The 24,551-nt window shown below is 47.5% G+C and overlaps 1 protein-coding gene and 1 long non-coding RNA gene across 2 annotated transcripts; both read right to left on the reverse strand.

Moving 5' to 3' along the window:
* Window positions 1-2,515: 2,515 nt before the first annotated feature.
* LOC147213879 (scavenger receptor cysteine-rich domain-containing protein DMBT1-like) lies at window positions 2,516-17,779 on the reverse strand (the record flags this gene model as incomplete). Its single annotated transcript, XM_086142192.1, has 21 exons — window positions 2,516-2,783; window positions 2,873-2,948; window positions 3,064-3,223; window positions 3,310-3,552; window positions 3,704-3,855; window positions 3,998-4,206; window positions 7,317-7,712; window positions 7,906-8,301; window positions 8,495-8,899; window positions 9,093-9,497; window positions 9,691-10,095; window positions 10,289-10,684; window positions 10,878-11,118; window positions 12,261-12,469; window positions 12,663-13,067; window positions 13,850-14,245; window positions 14,439-14,771; window positions 15,635-16,005; window positions 16,242-16,587; window positions 16,853-17,226; window positions 17,451-17,779. Coding segments are annotated over 21 exons (6,267 nt in total), but the record flags the coding sequence as incomplete, so codon positions are not given.
* Window positions 17,780-23,592: 5,813 nt separating this feature from the next.
* LOC147213880 (uncharacterized) lies at window positions 23,593-24,551 on the reverse strand. The gene is made up of 3 exons (XR_015104440.1): window positions 24,511-24,551; window positions 24,314-24,405; window positions 23,593-23,623 (listed from the first exon to the last, which is right to left on the reverse strand). It is a non-coding gene; the product is annotated as an uncharacterized LOC147213880 (long non-coding RNA).

The raw sequence follows: 24,551 nt of genomic DNA on the forward strand, positions 1-24,551 counted from the left end.
TGAGATAGGATTTTTGAGTTTTCTTAAGATGCAAGCCACAATCAGCAATATTAAAACGATAAAAGGCTTGCAATATTTCAGTTGATTTGTAATGAATCCAGAATGTATGACATTTTTGTTTTTGTAATTGCATTATAGAAGATAGAGAACTTTTTCATAATATTCTAATTTTTTGAGACAGTCCTGTAGTTTGGAGATGGCGTTTCCGTTTACTTGGAACCACTCCACTGTTAGAGAGCTTTTCCCTGCACACCGGGCGGAACGGAATCGGCTCGGTTGGTTGCCCGGTAAAAGTGAATCCAAACACAATATAACGTTCATTGTATTGTCTTGAACTCACCATTTTTACTTTCTTTTGACCACCATTCATACTTGGACCTTCCCCTGTACGCCGCTGTTTGAGCAGTAGCCGGTTGACACACAGGTTCTTTCACTACCTGTTGTCATCTGGCGGAAGAGCATTTACCGTAAATTCCGGACTATAGAGCGCACCTGTATATAAGCTGCGCCTACGACTTTTTGAAAGAAAAAAGAAATTGTAAATAAATAAGTAAACCGCAAATGTCTATAAGCCACGGGTTTGACATATTCACTCAGCAAGATGTTAAAGGAAGTTTTTTTTAATAAATAACAGTAACATCTACAACTACAGGTACATGACGTAAATACTTTTTTTGCAGAACAGATGCCGAACTTAACGTGCAGCGACTCTATTTTCCTTCTTCGACAGCCAGGCTGATCGATTTCAACTCGGAAGCCACATCAAATACCTTTCTATGCGTCTTTTTTTCATGCAGAATGGCTGATCTGAAGAAGTATCATAAATGCTTCCGCCAGATGGCGGAAGAGCATTTACCGTAAATTTCGAACTATAGAGCGCACCTGTATATAAGCTGCCCCTACGACTTTTTGAACGAAAAAAGAAATTGTAAATAAATAAATAAGCCGCACTTGTCTATAAGCCACAGGTTTGAGATATTGACTCAGCAAGATGTTAAAGGAAGTTTTTTTTAATAAATAACTGTAACATATACAACTACAGGTACATGACGTAAATACTTTTTTTGCAGAACAGATGCCAAACTTAACGTGCAGCGACTCTGTTTTCCCTCTTCGACGGGCAGGCTGATCGATTTCAACTCGGAAGCCACATCAAATACATTTCTATGCGTCTTTTTTTCATGCAGAATGGCTGATCTGAAGAAGTATCGTAAATGCTACCGTAATTACCCAATCGAAATCCATGAATTAGGCTGCAAACAGTAACAATGACGAAAAGACAAGAGGATATTGAAAGTAGTTGGTGTGGGAGAGGAGGATACAGAAAAAAGGGTGAGATGGAGAAGGTTGATGCAGTGTGGCGACTCCTGAAGGGAAAGCTGGAAGGGGAAAAAGAAAATTGTAAAAGCTGCAGTTAATAAAGCGTGTGGAAAAAAAGGAGCAGCTTATTTGCTGGAATTTATGGCAATTGTTCCTCCCCCTCTCTGCAAGCTGCCTGGGTAGATAGACTGTACAAAGACACATTATTTGTGTCGAATAAATCATTTTTGGACCAATCGGGTGAAAGTGGCCATTTTTCCACAGCACACCTGATGATCTCTCACGGCACAATGTGCCACGGCACAGTGGTTGGGAATAGCTCGTTCTCAGAGGAAACATACTGAGCGTGTAAAACTTGCATTGGGGAACCGATAAGTCAAAATCGTAGCATGTACGCGACCTTGATGAACAAGATGTCGTTGTTGTTAATCAACAATCTATCTTCCAAACAATGTGTTCCTCTCCATCTTGTGCGTAAAACCAAGTAATCACACAAAAATACCTCCTAAAGGACGCTATTGACCATTCCGATCATTCTTTGTCATTCATTGACATTCTGAAAAAAGCCTCCAAAAGGAGCCTCCACGACAGAAGTATGCCAATTTTTTTCACGTTAAGTTTTTGTTTTCAGGTGAACGTTTACATTATGATGCTGGAAAGTTGTTATTATTTAAGTGAGGCCGGTAATGTAATAGCAGAAAACCCAGCAAACTCATCTGGATATGTGATGGAAATCACAGGCTCATTTGAATAAATTACTACTGGATGATGAAAACAACATAGCATTAACAATGCAGAGACAAATAATGTGAGACTCCCGCTTGTCACAATTTATCGAAATCAAATAAAAATAAATATATACAGAATAAGATTTTAAAGCATCACTGTAGTTGTAACCCCTGAACACAAAATGACGCTGTGTATCCTTTCCTTCTCTTCACTGCGCTGGGAAAATATTGCATTTCTTAAAAGTAGATGGGAAATCATTGAAGATGATGAAGAAACTCACACATACGGCATTTATTTGGGAAAGAAATCACTACCAAGGTGCAACAGAAATGTCAACCTGTAGTTGAACAGAGGTGTAACTATTTTCCAGGTTTGTTTTTATGATTTGGCAAACATCTCCTCTCCAAATTCCTCCTTTATTTGGTAAAATCAAAAAACATAGTCTACAGAAACACGCTGCTTCCTCTTGATTTTTAAACATTTTTAATGTCACTTTAATTAAAGTTAAAAACAGAAATAAAAAGTACTTGGATTTTTGATTTTGTTTCATTTGTCGTCTAGCTATAGAAGAATTTCATGATCAAGAGCCAATCATACCAATCATACAAAGTGAAGATATTATAATTCAACATTTTTTTTGGAATAAATGAGTATTTAAAGGAATAAAAATGGCAGCATGGCTCGTGTTTCCACAGTCCATTGTGTTTGAGAGGCTCAGCTTCGTGGGTTTTCCCCTGAAGATAAAGGGAAAAGGAAGATGAAACTTGCAATATTAATCACAAAGAAAAACTCGACATACTCGAGACCTACAGCCTGTACTCACAAATGATGGGTCCGACGGTGACCTCCTTCATGGGGAGAACGTCTGAAAGGGAGCGTTGTCCTCTTCGTGAACAATGCTGTGCAGTGAGCGAGGGCCAGAGAAAAAAAGAAGATTGAATGCTGAAGCGATTATGGATTCTTAAATGGTGGTATGAGAATTGGTATCAATAAAATGATGTGTTCGAGACTCACCGGGACACAAGAGGTGCTCCTCTTGTCGCACAGACTGAGGCGGCAGTGGAGGTAGGTCTCTCTGTATTCTCCCTGGACCAGGAAGAGCAGGGAGGAGAAACGAGCCCGCAGGGACAAGCCGTTCTCGACCACAGTCGCCTTGGTGGGATCCGAGGAACACCTGGCCAAGGCGGAGGAACGAGACATCAGGACCAGGACACAACTTAGCATGGTTACTGCCTCCTCTTCATGGAGCATGACACTCACTGGTGCTGGATGATGTAAAATCGCCTGGGATTGTCCGGGTCGGACGAGTAAGATGCGTAGCAGTCGTTCAGGACCACCGCAAAGGCCGGATCAGTGTTGTTCACGGAGACCCCCACGTACAGCCGCGAGCCCAACGGCAAGACGACCTCACCGGTCGGATAGGTTTCGGAATAACGAGCGTCACGGTACAGAACCATGGATGCTCTGGCACTGGGACCAGAACTGGAAATCCTGCTTGTGGACCTGTCAAGATAAAGGTCATTTTTTTCATGGGCGGGTTTGCAGAAGATGCAGGTTTGCCTTGATTTTTGTCACGCCATTGACCCACAGCGAAACAATATGAATGAATAAAATTGCAACGCGTAGCTTTTGAATTCAAGAAATGGCTACGTACTGCATGAAAGGTATTATTGCCACATCCAGGTTGCTCTCTGTGTAAAGTGGGTAGACACAGGAGAACAGGAGACTCAAAGGAGTCGGGTAGGAGCTGTTGTTTTCCTGATAGATAAATAACATGTTGGAGTAGGTGGCATGTGTGTTGTTGCTCTGAAAGACAAGAAGTTACCCTCAGTTAGTCAATTTCTGACGATGGTCCTCTGTGTCCGATGTGCCCGTTGGCTTTGAAGGTGAGGTGAGAGCAGAGAAGAAAACACACCAGGATGTGATGGGAATAAATTGGTGTCTTTACCTGGAGCTGGTTTCCACAGGCGCCGGCAAGAGTCTCCACTTCGTACCACACGATGCCGCTTTGCACCCTGGTGAAGGTGCAATTAAAGACTGCCAGGTTGCCAGAGATCGGGTTCAAGCCGGCGGCCATCAGTTTCTGTGAGTCCAGGCCGATTCTGATCTTATCGCGACCACAGATGAACTGGGACAGCGCAAACTGAAGGTTGTGGTCTGATAAAAACACACAGGTTCATCATACGCATGTGGATCAGATGGTACAATTTTGACTACTGAGTGCGTTATGGCAATTTTTCTCAATATGAAAATATGTATTTTTAAAAGGAATCGTACATTCACAGGTGACACCAGCATCTTCATTGTGACCACAGTTATGCTGCCCAAATCCTGGGAATCTGCATTTGGTAATTGAGGATTCATTTCCCATGCAGTTGACGTCATCCATCCAGATGGGTCCTCTCCCAGAGCTTAATACTGGTCCTTGAAATGCCGAAAGAGCCTGGCCACAACCCAGCTGTCTGCACACCACGTTGGCGTCGTATATGTCCCAGTAATCGTCACACACTGTCCCCCACTGTCCATGGTAGAAAACCTCCACTCTACCAGAGCAGCCGCTGTTGCCAGTTCCAACAAGGCGGACCCCACCTTCTTCTCCTGAAGTGCTCACTGGTGTTGAAGAGGGAGTACTGGCTGTGGATGGAGGTGTTGGAGTTGTTGTGCTGCTTAAGTCTGGTTGGACTGATTAGAAAATTAGAATGTTATTATGGTATTTCTTGCAAAAACCTCATTGGACATTCATTGCAGTACTAACTACAGTATTTTGGTATGCTTAAATTAGGAGGATGTCTTTCAGCTTATGCAGGTGGCCATTTACATTTCTTAAGTATGAGAAATAAAGGGGCGAGTGCACCTAAATATTGTTCCTGGTTACCTTCACAGATCACACTGGCGTCGTCACTGTGACCACAGTTGTGGAAACCGACGGGTAGGTGTCTGCATTCACCGAGCCCCCACTCATTGCCTGAGCACTGGACATCATCCAACCAAATAGGCCCACTGCCCTCTCCAAATCGGGCACTGTGTGGTGCTGAGAGGGCACTGCCGCAGCCCAGCTGCCGACATACCACCTGGGCATCATTCAGGTCCCATCTGTCGTCACACACTGTCCCCCACTGTCCATGGTAGAAAACCTCCACTCTACCAGAGCAGCCGCTGTTGCCAGTTCCCACAAGGCGGATCCCACCTTCTTCTCCTGAAGTGCTCACTGGTGTTGAAGAGGGAGTACTGGTTGTGGATGGAGGTGTTGGAGTTGTTGTGCTGCTTAAGTCTGGTTGGACTGATTAGAAAATCAGAATTTTATCATGGTATTTCTTGCAAAAACCTCATTGGACATTCATTGCAGTACTAACTACAGTATTTTGGTATGCTTAAATTAGGAGGATGTCTTTCAGCTTATGCAGGTGGCCATTTACATTTCGTAAGTATGAGAAATAAAGGGGCAAGTGCACCTAAATAGTGTTCCTGGTTACCTTCACAGATCACGCTGGCGTCGTCACTGTGACCACAGTTGTGGAAACCGACGGGTAGGTGTCTGCATTCACCGAGCCCCCACTCATTGCCTGAGCACTGGACATCATCCAACCAAATAGGCCCACTGCCCTGTCCAAATCGGGCACTGTGAGGTGCTGAGAGGGCACTGCCGCAGCCCAGCTGCCGACATACCACCTGGGCATCATTCAGGTCCCATCTGTCATCACACACTGTCCCCCACTGTCCATGGTAGAAAACCTCCACTCTACCAGAGCAGCCGCTGTTGCCAGTTCCAACAAGGCGGACCACACCTTCTTCTCCTGAAGTGCTCACTGGTGTTGATGAGGGAGTACTGGTTGTGGATGGAGGTGTTGGAGTTGTTGTGCTGCTTAAGTCTGGTTGGACTGATTAGAAAATCAGCATGTTATCATGGTATTTCTTGCAAAAACCTCATTGGACATTCATTGCAGTACTAACTACAGTGTTTTGGTATGATTAAATTAGGAGGATGTCTTTCAGCTTATGCAAGTGGCCAATTAAATTTCTTAAGTATGAGAGATAAAGGGGCAAGTGCACCTAAATATTGTTCCTAGTTACCTTCACAGATCACGCTGGCGTCGTCACTGTGACCACAGTTGTGGAAACCGACGGGTAGGTGTCTGCATTCACCGAGCCCCCACTCATTGCCTGAGCACTGGACATCATCCAACCAAATAGGCCCACTGCCCTGTCCAAATCGGGCACTGTGCGGTGCTGAGAGGGCACTGCCGCAGCCCAGCTGCCGACATACCACCTGGGCATCATTCAGGTCCCATCTGTCGTCACACACTGTCCCCCACTGTCCATGGTAGAAAATCTCCACTCTACCAGAGCAGCCACTGTTGCCAGTTCCAACAAGGCGGACCACACCTTCTTCTCCTGTAGTGCTCACTGGTGTCCAAGAGGGAGTACTGGTTGTGGATGGAGGTGTTGGAGTTGTTGTGCTGCTTAAGTCTGGTTGGACTGATTAGAAAATCAGAATGTTATTATGATATTTCTTGCAAAAACCTCATTGTTCATTCATTGCAGTACTAACTACAGTATTTTGGTATGCTTCAATTAGGAGGATGTCTTTCAGCTTATGCAAGTGGCCATTTACATTTCTTAAGTATGAGAAATAAAGGGGCGAGTGCACCTAAATATTGTTCCTGGTTACCTTCACAGATCACGCTGGCGTCCTCATAGTGACCACAGTTGTGGGAACCGACGGGTAGGTGTCTGCATTCACTGAGCCCCCACTCATTGCCTGAGCACTCTACATCATCCAACCAAATAGGCCCACTGCCCTCTCCAAATCGGGCATAGTTCGGTGCTGAGAGGGCACTGCCGCAGCCCAGTTGTCGACACACCACCTGGGCATCATTCAGGTCCCAGCTATCGTCACACACTGTCCCCCACTGCCCATGGAAGAAAACCTCCACTCTCCCAGAGCAGCCGCTGTTGCCAGTTCCCACAAGGCGGACCACACCTTCTTCTCCGGAAGTGGTCACTGGTGTCCAAGAGGGAGTACTGGTTGTGGATGGAGGTGTTGGAGTTGTTGTGCTGCTTAAGTCTGGTTGGACTGATTAGAAAATCAGCATGTTATCATGGTATTTCTTGCAAAAACCTCATTGGACATTCATTGCAGTACTAACTACAGTATTTTGGTATGATTAAATTAGGAGGATGTCTTTCAACTTATGCAGGTGGCCATTTAAATTTCTTAAGTATGAGAAATAAAGGGGCGAGTGCACCTAAATATTGTTCCTGGTTACCTTCACAGATCACGCTGGCGTCGTCACTGTGACCACAGTTGTGGAAACCGACGGGTAGGTGTCTGCATTCACCGAGCCCCCACTCATTGCCTGAGCACTGGACATCATCCAACCAAATAGGCCCACTGCCCTGTCCAAATCGGGCACTGTGCGGTGCTGAGAGGGCACTGCCGCAGCCCAGCTGCCGACATACCACCTGGGCATCATTCAGGTCCCATCTGTCGTCACACACTGTCCCCCACTGTCCATGGTAGAAAACCTCCACTCTACCAGAGCAGCCGCTGTTGCCAGTTCCAACAAGGCGGACCCCACCTTCTTCTCCTGAAGTACTCACTGGTGTTATAGAGGGAGTACTGGTCACGGATGGAGGTGTTGTGCTGCTTAAGTCTGGTTGGACTGATTAGAAAATCAGAATGTTATAATGGTTAAATTTGCAAAAACCTCAATGTTCATTTGTTGCAGTACTAACTACAGTATTTAGGTATGCTTAAATTAGGAGGATGTCTTTCAATTTATGCAGGTGGCCATTTAAATTTCTTAAGTATGAGAAATTATAGGCCAAGTGCACCTAAATATTGATCTTAGTTACCTTCACAGATCACGCTGGCGTCCTCATAGTGACCACAGTTGTGGGAACCGACGGGTAGGTGTCTGCATTCACTGAGCCCCCACTCATTGCCTGAGCACTGGACATCATCCAACCAAATAGGCCCACTGCCCTCTCCAAATCGGGCATAGTTCGGTGCTGAGAGGGCACTGCCGCAGCCCAGCTGTCGACACACCACCTGGGCATCATTCAGGTCCCAGTAATCAGCACACACTGTCCCCCACTGCCCATGGAAGAAAACCTCCACTCTCCCAGAGCAGCCGCTGTTGCCAGTTCCAACAAGGCGGACCCCACCTTCTTCTCCTGAAGTGCTCACTGGTGTTATAGAGGGAGTACTGGTCACGGATGGAGTTGTTGTGCTGCTTAAGTCTGGTTGGACTGATTAGAAAATCAGCATGTTATGATGGTATTTCTTGCAAAAACCTCATTGGACATTCGTCGCAGTACTAACTACAGTATTTTGGTATGATTAAATTAGGAGGATGTCTTTCAGCTTATGCAGGTGGCCATTTGAATTTCTTCGGTATTGGAAATGAAGGGGCGAGTGCACCTAAATATTGTTCCTGGTTACCTGCACAGATCACGCTGGCGTCCTCATGGTGATCACAGTCATGGAAACCGACGGGTAGGTGTCTGCACTCACTGAGCGCCGACTCGCTGCCTGAGCACTCTACATCATCCAACCAAATAGGCCCACTGCCCTCTCCAAATCGGGTACAGTCTGGTGCTGAGAGGGCGCTGCCGCAGCCCAGCTGTTGACATACCACCTGGGCATCATTCAGGTCCCAGCTATCGTCACACACTGTCCCCCACTGTCCATGGAAGAAGACCTCCACTCTACCGGAGCAGCTGTTGTTGCCAGTTCCCACAAGGCGGACCACACCTTCTTCTCCTGAAGTGCTCACTGGTGTCCAAGAGGGAGTACTGGTTGTGGATGGAGGTGTTGGAGTTGTTGTGCTGCTTAAGTCTGGTTGGACTGATTAGAAAATCAGCATGTTATCATGGTATTTCTTGCAAAAACCTCATTGGACATTCATTGCAGTACTAACTACAGTATTTTGGTATGCTTAAATTAGGAGGATGTCTTTCAGCTTATGCAAGTGGCCATTTACATTTCTTAAGTATGAGAAATAAAGGGGCGAGTGCACCTAAATATTGTTCCTGGTTACCTTCACAGATCACGCTGGCGTCGTTACTGTGACCACAGTTGTGGAAACCGACGGGTAGGTGTCTGCATTCACCGAGCCCCCACTCATTGCCTGAGCACTGGACATCATCCAACCAAATAGGCCCACTGCCCTGTCCAAATCGGGCACTGTGCGGTGCTGAGAGGGCACTGCCGCAGCCCAGCTGCCGACACACCACCTGGGCATCATTCAGGTCCCATCTGTCGTCACACACTGTCCCCCACTGTCCATGGTAGAAAACCTCCACTCTACCAGAGCAGCCGCTGTTGCCAGTTCCCACAAGGCGGACCACACCTTCTTCTCCTGAAGTGCTCACTGGTGTCCAAGAGGGAGTACTGGTTTTGGATGTAGGTGTTGGAGTTGTTGTGCTGCTTAAGTCTGGTTGGACTGATTAGAAAATCAGAATGTTATCATGGTTAAATTTGCAAAAACCTCATTGTTCATTTGTTGCAGTACTAACTACAGTATTTAGGTATGCTTAAATTAGGAGGATGTCTTTCAATTTATGCAAGTGGCCATTTAAATTTCTTAAGTATGAGAAATTATAGGCCAAGTGCACCTAAATATTGATCTTAGTTACCTTCACAGATCACGCTGGCGTCCTCATAGTGACCACAGTTGTGGGAACCGACGGGTAGGTGTCTGCACTCACTGAGCCCCCACTCATTGCCTGAGCACTCTACATCATCCAACCAAATAGGCCCACTGCCCTGTCCAAATCGGGCACTGTGCGGTGCTGAGAGGGCACTGCCGCAGCCCAGTTGTCGACACACCACCTGGGCATCATTCAGGTCCCAGCTATCGTCACACACTGTCCCCCACTGCCCATGGAAGAAAACCTCCACTCTCCCAGAGCAGCCGCTGTTGCCAGTTCCCACAAGGCGGACCACACCTTCTTCTCCGGAAGTGCTCACTGGTGTCCAAGAGGGAGTACTGGTTGTGGATGGAGGTGTTGGAGTTGTTGTGCTGCTTATGTCTGGTTGGACTGATTAGAAAATCAGCATGTTATCATGGTATTTCTTGCAAAAACCTCATTGGACATTCATTGCAGTACTAACTACAGTATTTTGGTATGATTAAATTAGGAGGATGTCTTTCAGCTTATGCAGGTGGCCATTTAAATTTCTTAAGTATGAGAAATAAAGGGGCGAGTGCACCTAAATATTGTTCCTGGTTACCTTCACAGATCACGCTGGCGTCGTCACTGTGACCACAGTTGTGGAAACCGACGGGTAGGTGTCTGCATTCACCGAGCCCCCACTCATTGCCTGAGCACTGGACATCATCCAACCAAATGGGCCCACTGCCCTGTCCAAATCGGGCACTGTGCGGTGCTGAGAGGGCACTGCCGCAGCCCAGCTGCCGACATACCACCTGGGCATCATTCAGGTCCCATCTGTCGTCACACACTGTCCCCCACTGTCCATGGTAGAAAACCTCCACTCTACCAGAGCAGCCGCTGTTGCCAGTTCCAACAAGGCGGACCCCACCTTCTTCTCCTGAAGTACTCACTGGTGTTATAGAGGGAGTACTGGTCACGGATGGAGGTGTTGTGCTGCTTAAGTCTGGTTGGACTGATTAGAAAATCAGAATGTTATAATGGTTAAATTTGCAAAAACCTCAATGTTCATTTGTTGCAGTACTAACTACAGTATTTAGGTATGCTTAAATTAGGAGGATGTCTTTCAATTTATGCAGGTGGCCATTTAAATTTCTTAAGTATGAGAAATTATAGGCCAAGTGCACCTAAATATTGATCTTAGTTACCTTCACAGATCACGCTGGCGTCCTCATAGTGACCACAGTTGTGGGAACCGACGGGTAGGTGTCTGCATTCACTGAGCCCCCACTCATTGCCTGAGCACTGGACATCATCCAACCAAATAGGCCCACTGCCCTCTCCAAATCGGGCATAGTTCGGTGCTGAGAGGGCACTGCCGCAGCCCAGCTGTCGACACACCACCTGGGCATCATTCAGGTCCCAGTAATCAGCACACACTGTCCCCCACTGCCCATGGAAGAAAACCTCCACCCTCCCAGAGCAGCCGCTGTTGCCAGTTCCAACAAGGCGGACCCCACCTTCTTCTCCTGAAGTGCTCACTGGTGTTATAGAGGGAGTACTGGTCACGGATGGAGTTGTTGTGCTGCTTAAGTCTGGTTGGACTGATTAGAAAATCAGCATGTTATGATGGTATTTCTTGCAAAAACCTCATTGGACATTCGTCGCAGTACTAACTACAGTATTTTGGTATGATTAAATTAGGAGGATGTCTTTCAGCTTATGCAGGTGGCCATTTGAATTTCTTCGGTATTGGAAATGAAGGGGCGAGTGCACCTAAATATTGTTCCTGGTTACCTGCACAGATCACGCTGGCGTCCTCATGGTGATCACAGTCATGGAAACCGACGGGTAGGTGTCTGCACTCACTGAGCGCCGACTCGCTGCCTGAGCACTCTACATCATCCAACCAAATAGGCCCACTGCCCTCTCCAAATCGGGCACAGTCTGGTGCTGAGAGGGCGCTGCCGCAGCCCAGCTGTTGACACACCACCTGGGCATCATTCAGGTCCCAGCTATCGTCACACACTGTCCCCCACTGTCCATGGAAGAAGACCTCCACTCTACCGGAGCAGCTGTTGTTGCCAGTTCCCACAAGGCGGACCACACCTTCTTCTCCTGAAGTGCTCACTGGTGTCCAAGAGGGAGTACTGGTTGTGGATGGAGGTGTTGGAGTTGTTGTGCTGCTTAAGTCTGGTTGGACTGATTAGAAAATCAGCATGTTATCATGGTATTTCTTGCAAAAACCTCATTGGACATTCATTGCAGTACTAACTACAGTATTTTGGTATGCTTAAATTAGGAGAATGTCTTTCAGCTTATGCAGGTGGCCATTTACATTTCTTAAGTATGAGAAATAAAGGGGCGAGTGCACCTAAATATTGTTCCTGGTTACCTTCACAGATCACGCTGGCGTCGTTACTGTGACCACAGTTGTGGAAACCGACGGGTAGGTGTCTGCATTCACCGAGCCCCCACTCATTGCCTGAGCACTGGACATCATCCAACCAAATAGGCCCACTGCCCTGTCCAAATCGGGCACTGTGCGGTGCTGAGAGGGCACTGCCGCAGCCCAGTTGTCGACACACCACCTGGGCATCATTCAGGTCCCATCTGTCGTCACACACTGTCCCCCACTGTCCATGGTAGAAAACCTCCACTCTACCAGAGCAGCCGCTGTTGCCAGTTCCCACAAGGCGGACCACACCTTCTTCTCCTGAAGTGCTCACTGGTGTCCAAGAGGGAGTACTGGTTTTGGATGTAGGTGTTGGAGTTGTTGTGCTGCTTAAGTCTGGTTGGACTGATTAGAAAATCAGAATGTTATCATGGTTAAATTTGCAAAAACCTCATTGTTCATTTGTTGCAGTACTAACTACAGTATTTAGGTATGCTTAAATTAGGAGGATGTCTTTCAACTTATGCAAGTGGCCATTTAAATTTCTTAAGTATGAGAAATTATAGGCCAAGTGCACCTAAATATTGATCTTAGTTACCTTCACAGATCACGCTGGCGTCCTCATAGTGACCACAGTTGTGGGAACCGACGGGTAGGTGTCTGCACTCACTGAGCCCCCACTCATTGCCTGAGCACTCTACATCATCCAACCAAATAGGCCCACTGCCCTGTCCAAATCGGGCATAGTTCGGTGCTGAGAGGGCACTGCCGCAGCCCAGTTGTCGACACACCACCTGGGCATCATTCAGGTCCCAGCTATCGTCACACACTGTCCCCCACTGCCCATGGAAGAAAACCTCCACTCTCCCAGAGCAGCCGCTGTTGCCAGTTCCCACAAGGCGGACCACACCTTCTTCTCCGGAAGTGCTCACTGGTGTCCAAGAGGGAGTACTGGTTGTGGATGGAGGTGTTGGAGTTGTTGTGCTGCTTATGTCTGGTTGGACTGATTAGAAAATCAGCATGTTATCATGGTATTTCTTGCAAAAACCTCATTGGACATTCATTGCAGTACTAACTACAGTATTTTGGTATGATTAAATTAGGAGGATGTCTTTCAGCTTATGCAGGTGGCCATTTAAATTTCTTAAGTATGAGAAATAAAGGGGCGAGTGCACCTAAATATTGTTCCTGGTTACCTTCACAGATCACGCTGGCGTCGTCACTGTGACCACAGTTGTGGAAACCGACGGGTAGGTGTCTGCATTCACCGAGCCCCCACTCATTGCCTGAGCACTGGACATCATCCAACCAAATGGGCCCACTGCCCTGTCCAAATCGGGCACTGTGCGGTGCTGAGAGGGCACTGCCGCAGCCCAGCTGCCGACATACCACCTGGGCATCATTCAGGTCCCATCTGTCGTCACACACTGTCCCCCACTGTCCATGGTAGAAAACCTCCACTCTACCAGAGCAGCCGCTGTTGCCAGTTCCCACAAGGCGGACCCCACCTTCTTCTCCTGAAGTGCTCACTGGTGTTATAGAGGGAGTACTGGTCACGGATGGAGGTGTTGTGCTGCTTAAGTCTGGTTGGACTGATTAGAAAATCAGCATGTTATCATGGTATTTCTTGCAAAAACCTCATTGGACATTCATTGCAGTACTAACTACAGTATTTTGGTATGCTTAAATTAGGAGGATGTCTTTCAATTTATGCAGGTGGCCATTTAAATTTCTTAAGTATGAGAAATTATAGGCCAAGTGCACCTAAATATTGATCTTAGTTACCTTCACAGATCACGCTGGCGTCCTCATAGTGACCACAGTTGTGGGAACCGACGGGTAGGTGTCTGCATTCACTGAGCCCCCACTCATTGCCTGAGCACTCTACATCATCCAACCAAATAGGCCCACTGCCCTCTCCAAATCGGGCATAGTTCGGTGCTGAGAGGGCACTGCCGCAGCCCAGCTGTCGACACACCACCTGGGCATCATTCAGGTCCCAGTAATCAGCACACACTGTCCCCCACTGCCCATGGAAGAAAACCTCCACTCTCCCAGAGCAGCCGCTGTTGCCAGTTCCAACAAGGCGGACCCCACCTTCTTCTCCTGAAGTGCTCACTGGTGTTATAGAGGGAGTACTGGTCACGGATGGAGTTGTTGTGCTGCTTAAGTCTGGTTGGACTGATTAGAAAATCAGCATGTTATGATGGTATTTCTTGCAAAAACCTCATTGGACATTCGTCGCAGTACTAACTACAGTATTTTGGTATGATTAAAGTAGGAGGATGTCTTTCAGCTTATGCAGGTGGCCATTTGAATTTCTTCGGTATTGGAAATGAAGGGGCGAGTGCACCTAAATATTGTTCCTGGTTACCTGCACAGATCACGCTGGCGTCCTCATGGTGATCACAGTCATGGAAACCGACGGGTAGGTGTCTGCACTCACTGAGCGCCGACTCGCTGCCTGAGCACTCTACATCATCCAACCAAATAGGCCCACTGCCCTCTCCAAATCGGGCACAGTCTGGTGCTGAGAGGGCGCTGCCGCAGCCCAGCTGTTGACACACCACCTGGGCATCATTCAGGTCCCAGCTATCGTCACACACTGTCCCCCACTGTCCATGGAAGAAGACCTCCACTCTACCGGAGCAGCTGTTGTTGCCAGTTCCCACAAGGCGGACCACACCTTCTTCTCCTGAAGTGCTCGCTGGTGTCCAAGAGGGAGTACTGGTTGTGAATGGAGGTGTTGGAGTTGTTGTGCTGCTTAAGTCTGGTTGGACTGATTAGAAAATCAGCATGTTATCATGGTATTTCTTGCAAAAACCTCATTGGACATTCATTGCAGTACTAACTACAGTATTTTGGTATGATTAAATTAGGAGGATGTCTTTCAGCTTATGCAGGTGGCCATTTAAATTTCTTAAGTATGAGAAATAAAGGGGCGAGTGCACCTAAATATTGTTCCTGGTTACCTTCACAGATCACGCTGGCGTCGTTACTGTGACCACAGTTGTGGAAACCGACGGGTAGGTGTCTGCATTCACCGAGCCCCCACTCATTGCCTGAGCACTGGACATCATCCAACCAAATAGGCCCACTGCCCTGTCCAAATCGGGCACTGTGCGGTGCTGAGAGGGCACTGCCGCAGCCCAGCTGCCGACATACCACCTGGGCATCATTCAGGTCCCATCTGTCGTCACACACTGTCCCCCACTGTCCATGGTAGAAAACCTCCACTCTACCAGAGCAGCCGCTGTTGCCAGTTCCAACGAGGCGGACCCCACCTTCTTCTCCTGAAGTGCTCACTGGTGTCCAAGAGGGAGTACTGGTTGTGGATGTAGGTGTTGGAGTTGTTGTGCTGCTTAAGTCTGGTTGGACTGATTAGAAAATCAGCATGTTATCATGGTATTTCTTGCAAAAACCTCATTGGACATTCATTGCAGTACTAACTACAGTATTTTGGTATGATTAAATTAGGAGGATGTCTTTCAGCTTATGCAGGTGGCCATTTAAATTTCTTAAGTATGAGAAATAAAGGGGCGAGTGCACCTAAATATTGTTCCTGGTTACCTTCACAGATCACGCTGGCGTCGTTACTGTGACCACAGTTGTGGAAACCGACGGGTAGGTGTCTGCATTCACCGAGCCCCCACTCATTGCCTGAGCACTGGACATCATCCAACCAAATAGGCCCACTGCCCTGTCCAAATCGGGCACTGTGCGGTGCTGAGAGGGCACTGCCGCAGCCCAGCTGCCGACATACCACCTGGGCATCATTCAGGTCCCATCTGTCGTCACACACTGTCCCCCACTGTCCATGGTAGAAAACCTCCACTCTACCAGAGCAGCCGCTGTTGCCAGTTCCAACGAGGCGGACCCCACCTTCTTCTCCTGAAGTGCTCACTGGTGTCCAAGAGGGAGTACTGGTTGTGGATGTAGGTGTTGGAGTTGTTGTGCTGCTTAAGTCTGGTTGGACTGATTAGAAAATCAGAATGTTATCATGGTTAAATTTGCAAAAACCTCATTGTTCATTTGTTGCAGTACTAACTACAGTATTTTGGTATGATTACCAAAATACTGTACCATAATCAAATTAGGAGGATGTCTTTCAGCATATGCAGGAGGCCATTTGAATTTCTTAGGTATTGGAAATGAAGGGCCAAGTGCACCTAAATATTGTTCCTGGTTACCTGCACAGATCACGCTGGCGTCCTCATAGTGACCACAGTTGTGGGAACCGACGGGTAGGTGTCTGCATTCACTGAGCCCCCACTCATTGCCTGAGCACTCTACATCATCCAACCAAATAGGCCCACTGCCCTCTCCAAATCGGGCATAGTTCGGCGCTGAGAGGGCACCACCGCAGCCCAGCTGTCGACACACCACCTGGGCATCATTCAGGTCCCAGCTATCGTCACACACTGTCCCCCACTGTCCATGGAAGAAGACCTCCACTCTACCGGAGCAGCTGCTGTTGCCAGTTCCCACAAGGCGGACCACACCTTCTTCTCCTGAAGTGCTCACTGGTGTTGAAGAGGATGTACTGCTTGTGGATGGAGGTGTTGGGGTTGTTGTGCTGCTTATGTCTGGTTGGACTGATTAGAAAATCAGCATGTTATCATGGTATTTCTTGCAAAAACCTCATTGGACATTCATTGCAGTACTAACTACAGTATTTTGGTATGCTTAAATTAGGAGGATGTCTTTCAGCTTATGCAGGTGGCCATTTAAATTTCTTAAGTATGAGAAATAATAGGCCAAGTACACCTAAATATTGATCTTAGTTACCTTCACAGATCACGCTGGCGTCCTCATAGTGACCACAGTTGTGGGAACCGACGGGTAGGTGTCTGCATTCACTGAGCCCCCACTCATTGCCTGAGCACTGGACATCATCCAACCAAATAGGCCCACTGCCCTCTCCAAATCGGGCACTGTGCGGTGCTGAGAGGGCACTGCCGCAGCCCAGTTGTCGACACACCACCTGGGCATCATTCAGGTCCCAGTAATCAGCACACACTGTCCCCCACTGCCCATGGAAGAAAACCTCCACTCTCCCAGAGCAGCCGCTGTTGCCAGTTCCAACAAGGCGGACCCCACCTTCTTCTCCTGAAGTGCTCACTGGTGTTATAGAGGGAGTACTGGTCACGGATGGAGTTGTTGTGCTGCTTAAGTCTGGTTGGACTGATTAGAAAATCAGCATGTTATCATGGTATTTCTTGCAAAAACCTCATTGGACATTCGTCGCAGTACTAACTACAGTATTTTGGTATGATTACCAAAATACTGTACCAAAATCAAATTAGGAGGATGTCTTTCAGCTTATGCAGGAGGCCATTTGAATTTCTTAGGTATTGGAAATGAAGGGGCAAGTACACCTAAATATTGTTCCTGGTTACCTGCACAGATCACGCTGGCGTCCTCATGGTGATCACAGTCATGGAAACCGACGGGTAGGTGTCTGCACTCACTGAGCGCCGACTCGCTCCCTGAGCACTCTACATCATCCAACCAAATAGGCCCACTGCCCTCTCCAAATCGGGCATAGTTCGGCGCTGAGAGGGCACCACCGCAGCCCAGCTGTCGACACACCACCTGGGCATCATTCAGGTCCCAGCTATCGTCACACACTGTCCCCCACTGTCCATGGAAGAAGACCTCCACTCTACCGGAGCAGCTGTTGTTGCCAGTTCCCACAAGGCGGACCACACCTTCTTCTCCTGAAGTGCTCACTGGTGTTGAAGAGGATGTACTGCTTGTGGATGGAGGTGTTGGGGTTGTTGTGCTGCTTAAGGCTGGTTGGTCTGATTAGAAAATTAGAATGTTATTAGGCTATTTTTTGCAAAAACCTTATTGGACATTCGTTGCAGTACTAACTACAGTATTTTGGTAAATTAGGAGGATGTCTTTCAGCTTTTGCAGGAGCCCATTTGAATTTCTTAGGTATGGGAAATAAAGGGGCAAGTACACCTAAATATTGATCTTAGTTACCTTCACAGATCACGCTGGCGTCGTCACTGTGACCACAGTTTTGGGATCATACCATTGGTTGTCTGCACTCAATGAGCCCTGACCTGCTGCCTGAGCACTGGTTATCACCCAACCAAACAGGCCTACTGCCCTGTCCAAACCAGGCACTCTTGTCGGACATTCGCTACTGCACTAATATCATTCTTATAATATTCTATAAATTCGGAGTATGTCCTGCAGTTCATTCAGTCATTTGTATTTCTCAACTATGGGGAATAGGTTTTCGAGTTAAATGAAACATTGATTGTAGTTACCTTGGCAAACCACGCTAGCATCTTCACTGTGATCACAGTTGTGGGATCCGATTGGTAGGTGTGTGCACCCACTGAGCCCCCACTCACTGCCCGTACACTCTACATCATCCAACCAAATAGACCCACTGCCTTGTCCGAACTGGGCACTTTGCAGCGCTGAGAGGGCACTGCCGCAGCCTAGCTGCCGACACACCACTTGGGCATCATTAAGGTCCCAACTGTCGTCACACACTGTACCCCACTGTCCACCATAGAAGATCTCCACTCTGCCAGAGCAGTTGCTGTTTCCTGCACCAGCCAGGCGGACTGCTCCTTCCTCTCCTGGGGCACTCACTGGTGTTGTCGAGGGGGTAGTTGTTGCAGATGGAGTTGTTGTGCTGCTGAAGTCTGAATGAACTGGAAGAAAGGAGGAGTTGAGTTGGACAGAATTCAGCTTTTTTGACAAATGTTAGCACATCACAGTTTTTAAGTAAGTTTAATTTGCATTGCATGTTCTGGAGCTTTTAATGAGAGGAAGCAGAGAGGCAGTTACAAATCAGAATGCTCTTCTACCTTTTTTCAAAAACCTTATTAAACATATGTTACAGTACTTAATGCAATATGATGGTAATGCAGCCTTAGGGGGCATAAGCCAGTGTCTTCCTAAGCCTGGATAAATGCAGGGGTTTGCGCCAAAAAAGTGCATCTCGCTTAAAACCAATGTCAAAACCTAATATGCAAGTCAAACCTATGAGATTCATACCGATCGGTCAGGCCAGGATTAACCTTGACTATCATTGGTGCCAATAACCTAGAGGGTACCAGTGGAAATTGGGCCACTGTGGGTCAAAGAAGGAGAGGAGGGTTGCATGATCAGAAACAGAGAGAGATGAGAAAAGGGAAGAGCCTGGGACCCAGAGTAGGGACCTTGAATATCCAGTCAATGACAGTACTAGCTAAGGAGTTGGTTGACATGATGCAGAGAAGGATGGTGTATATACTTTGTGTCCAGGAGACCTGGTGGAAAGGTAGTCGGGCTACAATCTTAGGGGGCAGCAGGTTTTAAGTTGTACTACCATGGTATTGACAAGAAGAGAAATGGAGTAGGAGTTATCTCGGAGGACGAGTTTGTTAGGATTGTTTTGGATGTGCAAAGTGTGTCAGAATGACTAACGAGTCTGAAGCTGGAAATCGAAGGTGGGATTCTAAATGTTGTTAGCTCACATCAGGTAGGATGTGAGTTACAGAAGAAGGAAAAATTTTGGAGTGAGCGAGAGGAAGTGATGCAGAAGATACTGAGAGGTAAGCGAGTGGTAATTGTGCAGACTTCAGTGGACATATTGGTGCAGGCAATAGAGGTGATGAAGGAGTACAGGGGGATGCAGCACAAGGTGAAGGTAGAGGTGGTAAAGGCCAAACAAAGGGCCCATGATGACTTGTATACTAGGTTGGAAAGTGAGGAGGGAGAGTATGTGATACAGGTTGGCACAACAGAGAGATAGAGACGGTAAGGATATGCAGCAGGTTACGTGTTTAAGGATAGAGAGGGGAATATATTGGCAGGAGTACTTTGAAGAGTTGATGAATGAGAAAAATCAAAGAGAGCAAAGGGTAGAAGAGGTGACGATTCTGGACCACAAAGCAGCACAGATTAGTAAAGGTGAAGTATGGAGGGCGTTGAAGAGGATGAAGAGTGGACAGCCAATTGGTGATGATGATGTACCTGTGGAGGTATGAACATTTCTTGGAGAGGGAGCAGGATCTTGGAGTAAGAAGATGCCTGAAGAATGGAAAAGAAGTGTGATGGTTCCCATTTTTAAGAATAAGGGAGTTGTGCAGAATTGCAGCAACTATAGAGGAATAAAGTTGATGAGCCATGCAATGAAGTTATGGGAACGAGTAGTGGAAACTACACTGTGAGGAGAAGCCAACATTTGAGAACAACTGTATGGTTTCATGCCTAGAGAGTACTACAGATGCAATATTTGCTTTAAGAATGCTTATAGGAAAGTACAGAGAAGGCCAGAGGGAGCTGCATTGAGCCTTTGTAGATTGAGAAAGAACTATGGTACTGTGCTAGAAAGTCTGGAGTGACAGAGAAGTATGTTACACTGGTGCAGGACATGTATGCGAGCTGTGAGACAGAGGTTGTGTGCAACCGAAAACTTCAAGGTGGAGGTTGGACAACACCAGGGATCAACTCTGAGGCCCTACTTGTTTGCAATGGTGATGGACAGGCTGACAGATGATGTTAGACAAGAATCTCCATGGACCATGATGTTTGCGGATGACACTGTGATCTGTAACTGCAGGAAAAGGGTTGGGTAAAATCCTGAGAGGTGAAGATAAGATGTGGGATGGAGAGAATTGTGATTAGTCATAGCAAGACAGAATATATGTGTGTGAATGAGAGGAACCTAAAGGGAACTATGAAACGAGGCAACGTGGAAACGAGGGGAGGAAAGCATTGTAACGGGTGGAGAAAAGTGTCAGAGGCAATGTGTGATAGAAGACTATCAGTCAAAATGAAAGTACAGGTGTACAAGACAGCGGTGAGTACAGGGATTCTGCATGGCTTAGAGACAGTTGCATTGAAGAAAAGACATGAAGCAGAGCTGGAAGTAGCAGGGATGAGGATGTTGAGGTTGTCTTTGGGAGTGGCAGGCATGGATAAGATTGGGAATAAGTCCATCAGAGGGACCCCTCATGAGTATCTTGGTGTGCTCTAAATTAGAAGGATGACCTGCGGTTTATTTATCTGTTCACTGTATATACCTTAGGTCTGGGGACTGAAATTGTAAATGCACCTACAGTAAATACAGTTTGTAATTACCTTTGCAAACCACGCTGGCGTCCTCCTGGTGACCACAGTTATGCAATCCGATCGCTGGGTGTCTGCACTCACTGAGTGCCGACTCACTGCCTGTACATTCTACATCGTCCAACCAAATAGAGCCACTGCCCCGTCCGAACCGAGCACCTTGCGGCGCTGAGAGGGCAGAGCCACAGCCCAGCTGCCGACACACCACCTGGGCATCATTCAGGTCCCAAATGTCGTCACACACTGTACCCCACTGTCCACGGTGGAAGATCTCCACCCTGCCAGAGCAGCTGCTGTTTCCTGCACCAGCCAGGCGGACCGCACCCTCTTCTCCTGCATTGCTGGTTGTTGTTGTAGGGTGACGAATGGTTTGGGTTGGAGTTGTTGGAATTGTTGTGTCCCTGAAGGCTGGTTGGACTAGAAAAGTGGAATAATATGATGGTCTTTCATGCCAAAAATCTTGTCTGACATATGTAACAGTTTTTACTGCAGTATCATAATTTTCTTTGAACTAAGAATATGTCCCTCAGTTCATAAAGGAGGCCATTTTTATTTCTCATGTATGGGGAATAAAAGTGCACATGCACCTGACTATGGATTGCAGTTACCTTGGCACACCACGCTGGCGTCCTCATGGTGGCCACAGTTGTGGGATCCCACGCCTCGGTGTCTGCACTCACTGAGCGCCGACTCGCTACCAGTGCAGCGGACATCATCCAACCAAATAAAGCCGCGTCCCCTTCCGAACCGGGCCCTTCGCTGCGCTGAGAGGGCAGAGCCACAGCCCAGCTGTCGACACACCACCTGGGCATCATTCAGATCCCATCTGTCGTCACACACTGTCCCCCACTGTCCATGGTAGAAGACCTCCACTCTGCCAGAGCAGGGACTGTTAGAGTTGACCAGCCTCACCACTGGAGCCTCTGTATAAAACAACCATAAGAATAATCAGCAAAATGTTTTGATCAGAGAATGAGAATATAGTATGGCCTAGTTTTAGTCGGGATTTTTAATTATCTGATGATGATACAATAACATCCCACAAAATGTACCAAGACAAAGACTGTCTTTTTACACAGTTGTCAGATAATTAATCTTTACAAATGTGAAGTTACCTTCACAGATCACGCTAGCGTCCTCATAGTGACCACAGTTGTGGGATCCCACGCCTCGGTGTCTGCACTCACTGAGCGCAGACTCACTGCCCGAGCACTGGACATCATCCAACCAAATAGATCCACTGCCCTGTCCAAATCGGGCACTCTGCGGCGCTGAGAGGGCACTGCCGCAGCCCAGCTGCCGACACACCACCCGGGCATCGTTCAAGTCCCAGATGTCGTCACACACTGTCCCCCACTGTCCATGGTGGAAGACCTCCACTCTGCCAGAGCAGGGACTGTCAGAGTTAACCAGCCTCACCACTGGAGCCTCTGTATAAAACAACCATAAGAATAATCAGCAAAATGTTTTGATCAGAGAATGAAAAGATATTATGGCCTTTTTTAGTCGGGATTTTTAATTATCTGATGATGATACAATAACATCCCACAAAATGTACCAAGACAAAGACTGTCTTTTTACACAGTTGTCAGATAATTAATCTTTACAAATGTGAAGTTACCTTCACAGATCACGCTGGCGTCCTCATAGTGACCACAGTTGTGGGATCCCACGCCTCGGTGTCTGCACTCACTGAGCGCAGACTCCCTGCCCGAGCACTGGACATCATCCAACCAAATAGATCCACTGCCCTGTCCAAATCGGGCACTCTGCGGCGCTGAGAGGGCACTGCCGCAGCCCAGCTGCCGACACACCACCTGGGCATCATTCAGGTCCCATCTGTCGTCACACACTGTCCCCCACTGTCCATGGTGGAAGACCTCCACTCTGCCAGAGCAGGAGCTGTCAGAGTTGACCAGCCTCACCACTGAAGCCTCTGAAAAAAAACAACACCATTAACAATCAGCACAATGTTGTTGACCAGAGAATAAGAGGAAGGAAATTGGTTTGAATTAGTTTTTTGGTTTGTTTTTAATGAGGTGGTGGCCATTTTATAACGAACCGTACAACATACAATACAATAACATACAATGACAGAGACTGGCTGTTTACACAGTGGTCAAACAATTCAGCTTTTAGGTAATGTGAAGTTACCTTCACAGATCACGCTGGCGTCCTCATGGTGGCCACAGTTGTGGGATCCCACGCCTCGGTGCCTGCACTCACCAAGCGCCGACTCGCTGCCCGTGCACTGGACATCATCCAACCAAATAAAGCCACTTCCCCTTCCGAACTGGGCCCTTCGAGGCGCTGAGAGGGCAGAGCCACAGCCCAGCTGCCGACACACCACCTGGGCATTATCCAGGTGCCATCCGTCATCACACACTGTCCCCCACTGTCCACGGTAGAGGATCTCCACTCTGCCAGAGCAGCTGCTGTTTTCTGCACCAACCAGTCGGACCGCTCCTTCTTGTCCTGAGGAAGATGAATTCATTATCCGGCATATGCCTGCTGGCTCTGTGGACTCTGGGGTTCAACAGGTTCTATCCCATCAAACACGATCCACAATGGAATAAAAACAAAAATAAACAGGATTTGTGCTGTGCCATTTTGATTCTTTTTTATGCGTTTCACCGACGTGAACTTTTCACCTCTCAAAATTAATGACATATATCGATTAAACAACCTTTTAATCTCCAGGTGACATTGTTGCCTTGACATTCAAATCAATCCCTGACAACACCGGACTTCAACACCTGCCACCCCAGGGTTAACAGACGAGGTCATCTCCGATGAGCCATCATTACAGACACAACACGAACGTACAACGGGATTGTACGTCTTGTCAACAAAGAAATTGCAGCTTCGTTGTGACAAGGTGCGAAAATCTGCAAAAGGACAGGTGGATGCACGCCATCGTTAGCCCTCTGTGACCTTGCTGGGAATAAACAGTTCCCTGCAGGCCAGAGCAATAATCTCATTCCTCGCCCACGAATGACGGGAACCTTTATTGGGACCGATGGGATTTTGCCTGCATCCTTGGTGAAATTGTTGGAAACTCAACTGCAGTCCATCTGTGTGCGACACATCATGTGATGCAAGCCCCGGAAATGCAAGATCAAAAATAAATATATATTTTTTTGATCTTTCAGAAAAATATCGTACCTGAAATCCTTCCCGTAATCATCAGCAACGTTAGGCACAATAAGAAACACCCGGGTATTCCCATTGTGGACGGCAACGAGGGAACAATCTCGCTGAGAATGACAGAGGAAGAGCGGCACCATAAGATGCTCTACCGTGGCATCGTGATGTGTGGAATCTATTTTCTTTTTCTGGTCTTGGTGTTCATTGGCGTTTACCTTCTGGAGAAGCAGAGCGAGCGTCCACGAGCCAGCCGACC

Source organism: Fistularia commersonii, chromosome 35, assembly GCF_037954325.1.
Source record: "Fistularia commersonii isolate RoL2024-O1a breed Wild chromosome 35, RoL_Fcom_v1.0, whole genome shotgun sequence".
Lineage (NCBI taxonomy): Eukaryota > Metazoa > Chordata > Actinopteri > Syngnathiformes > Fistulariidae > Fistularia > Fistularia commersonii.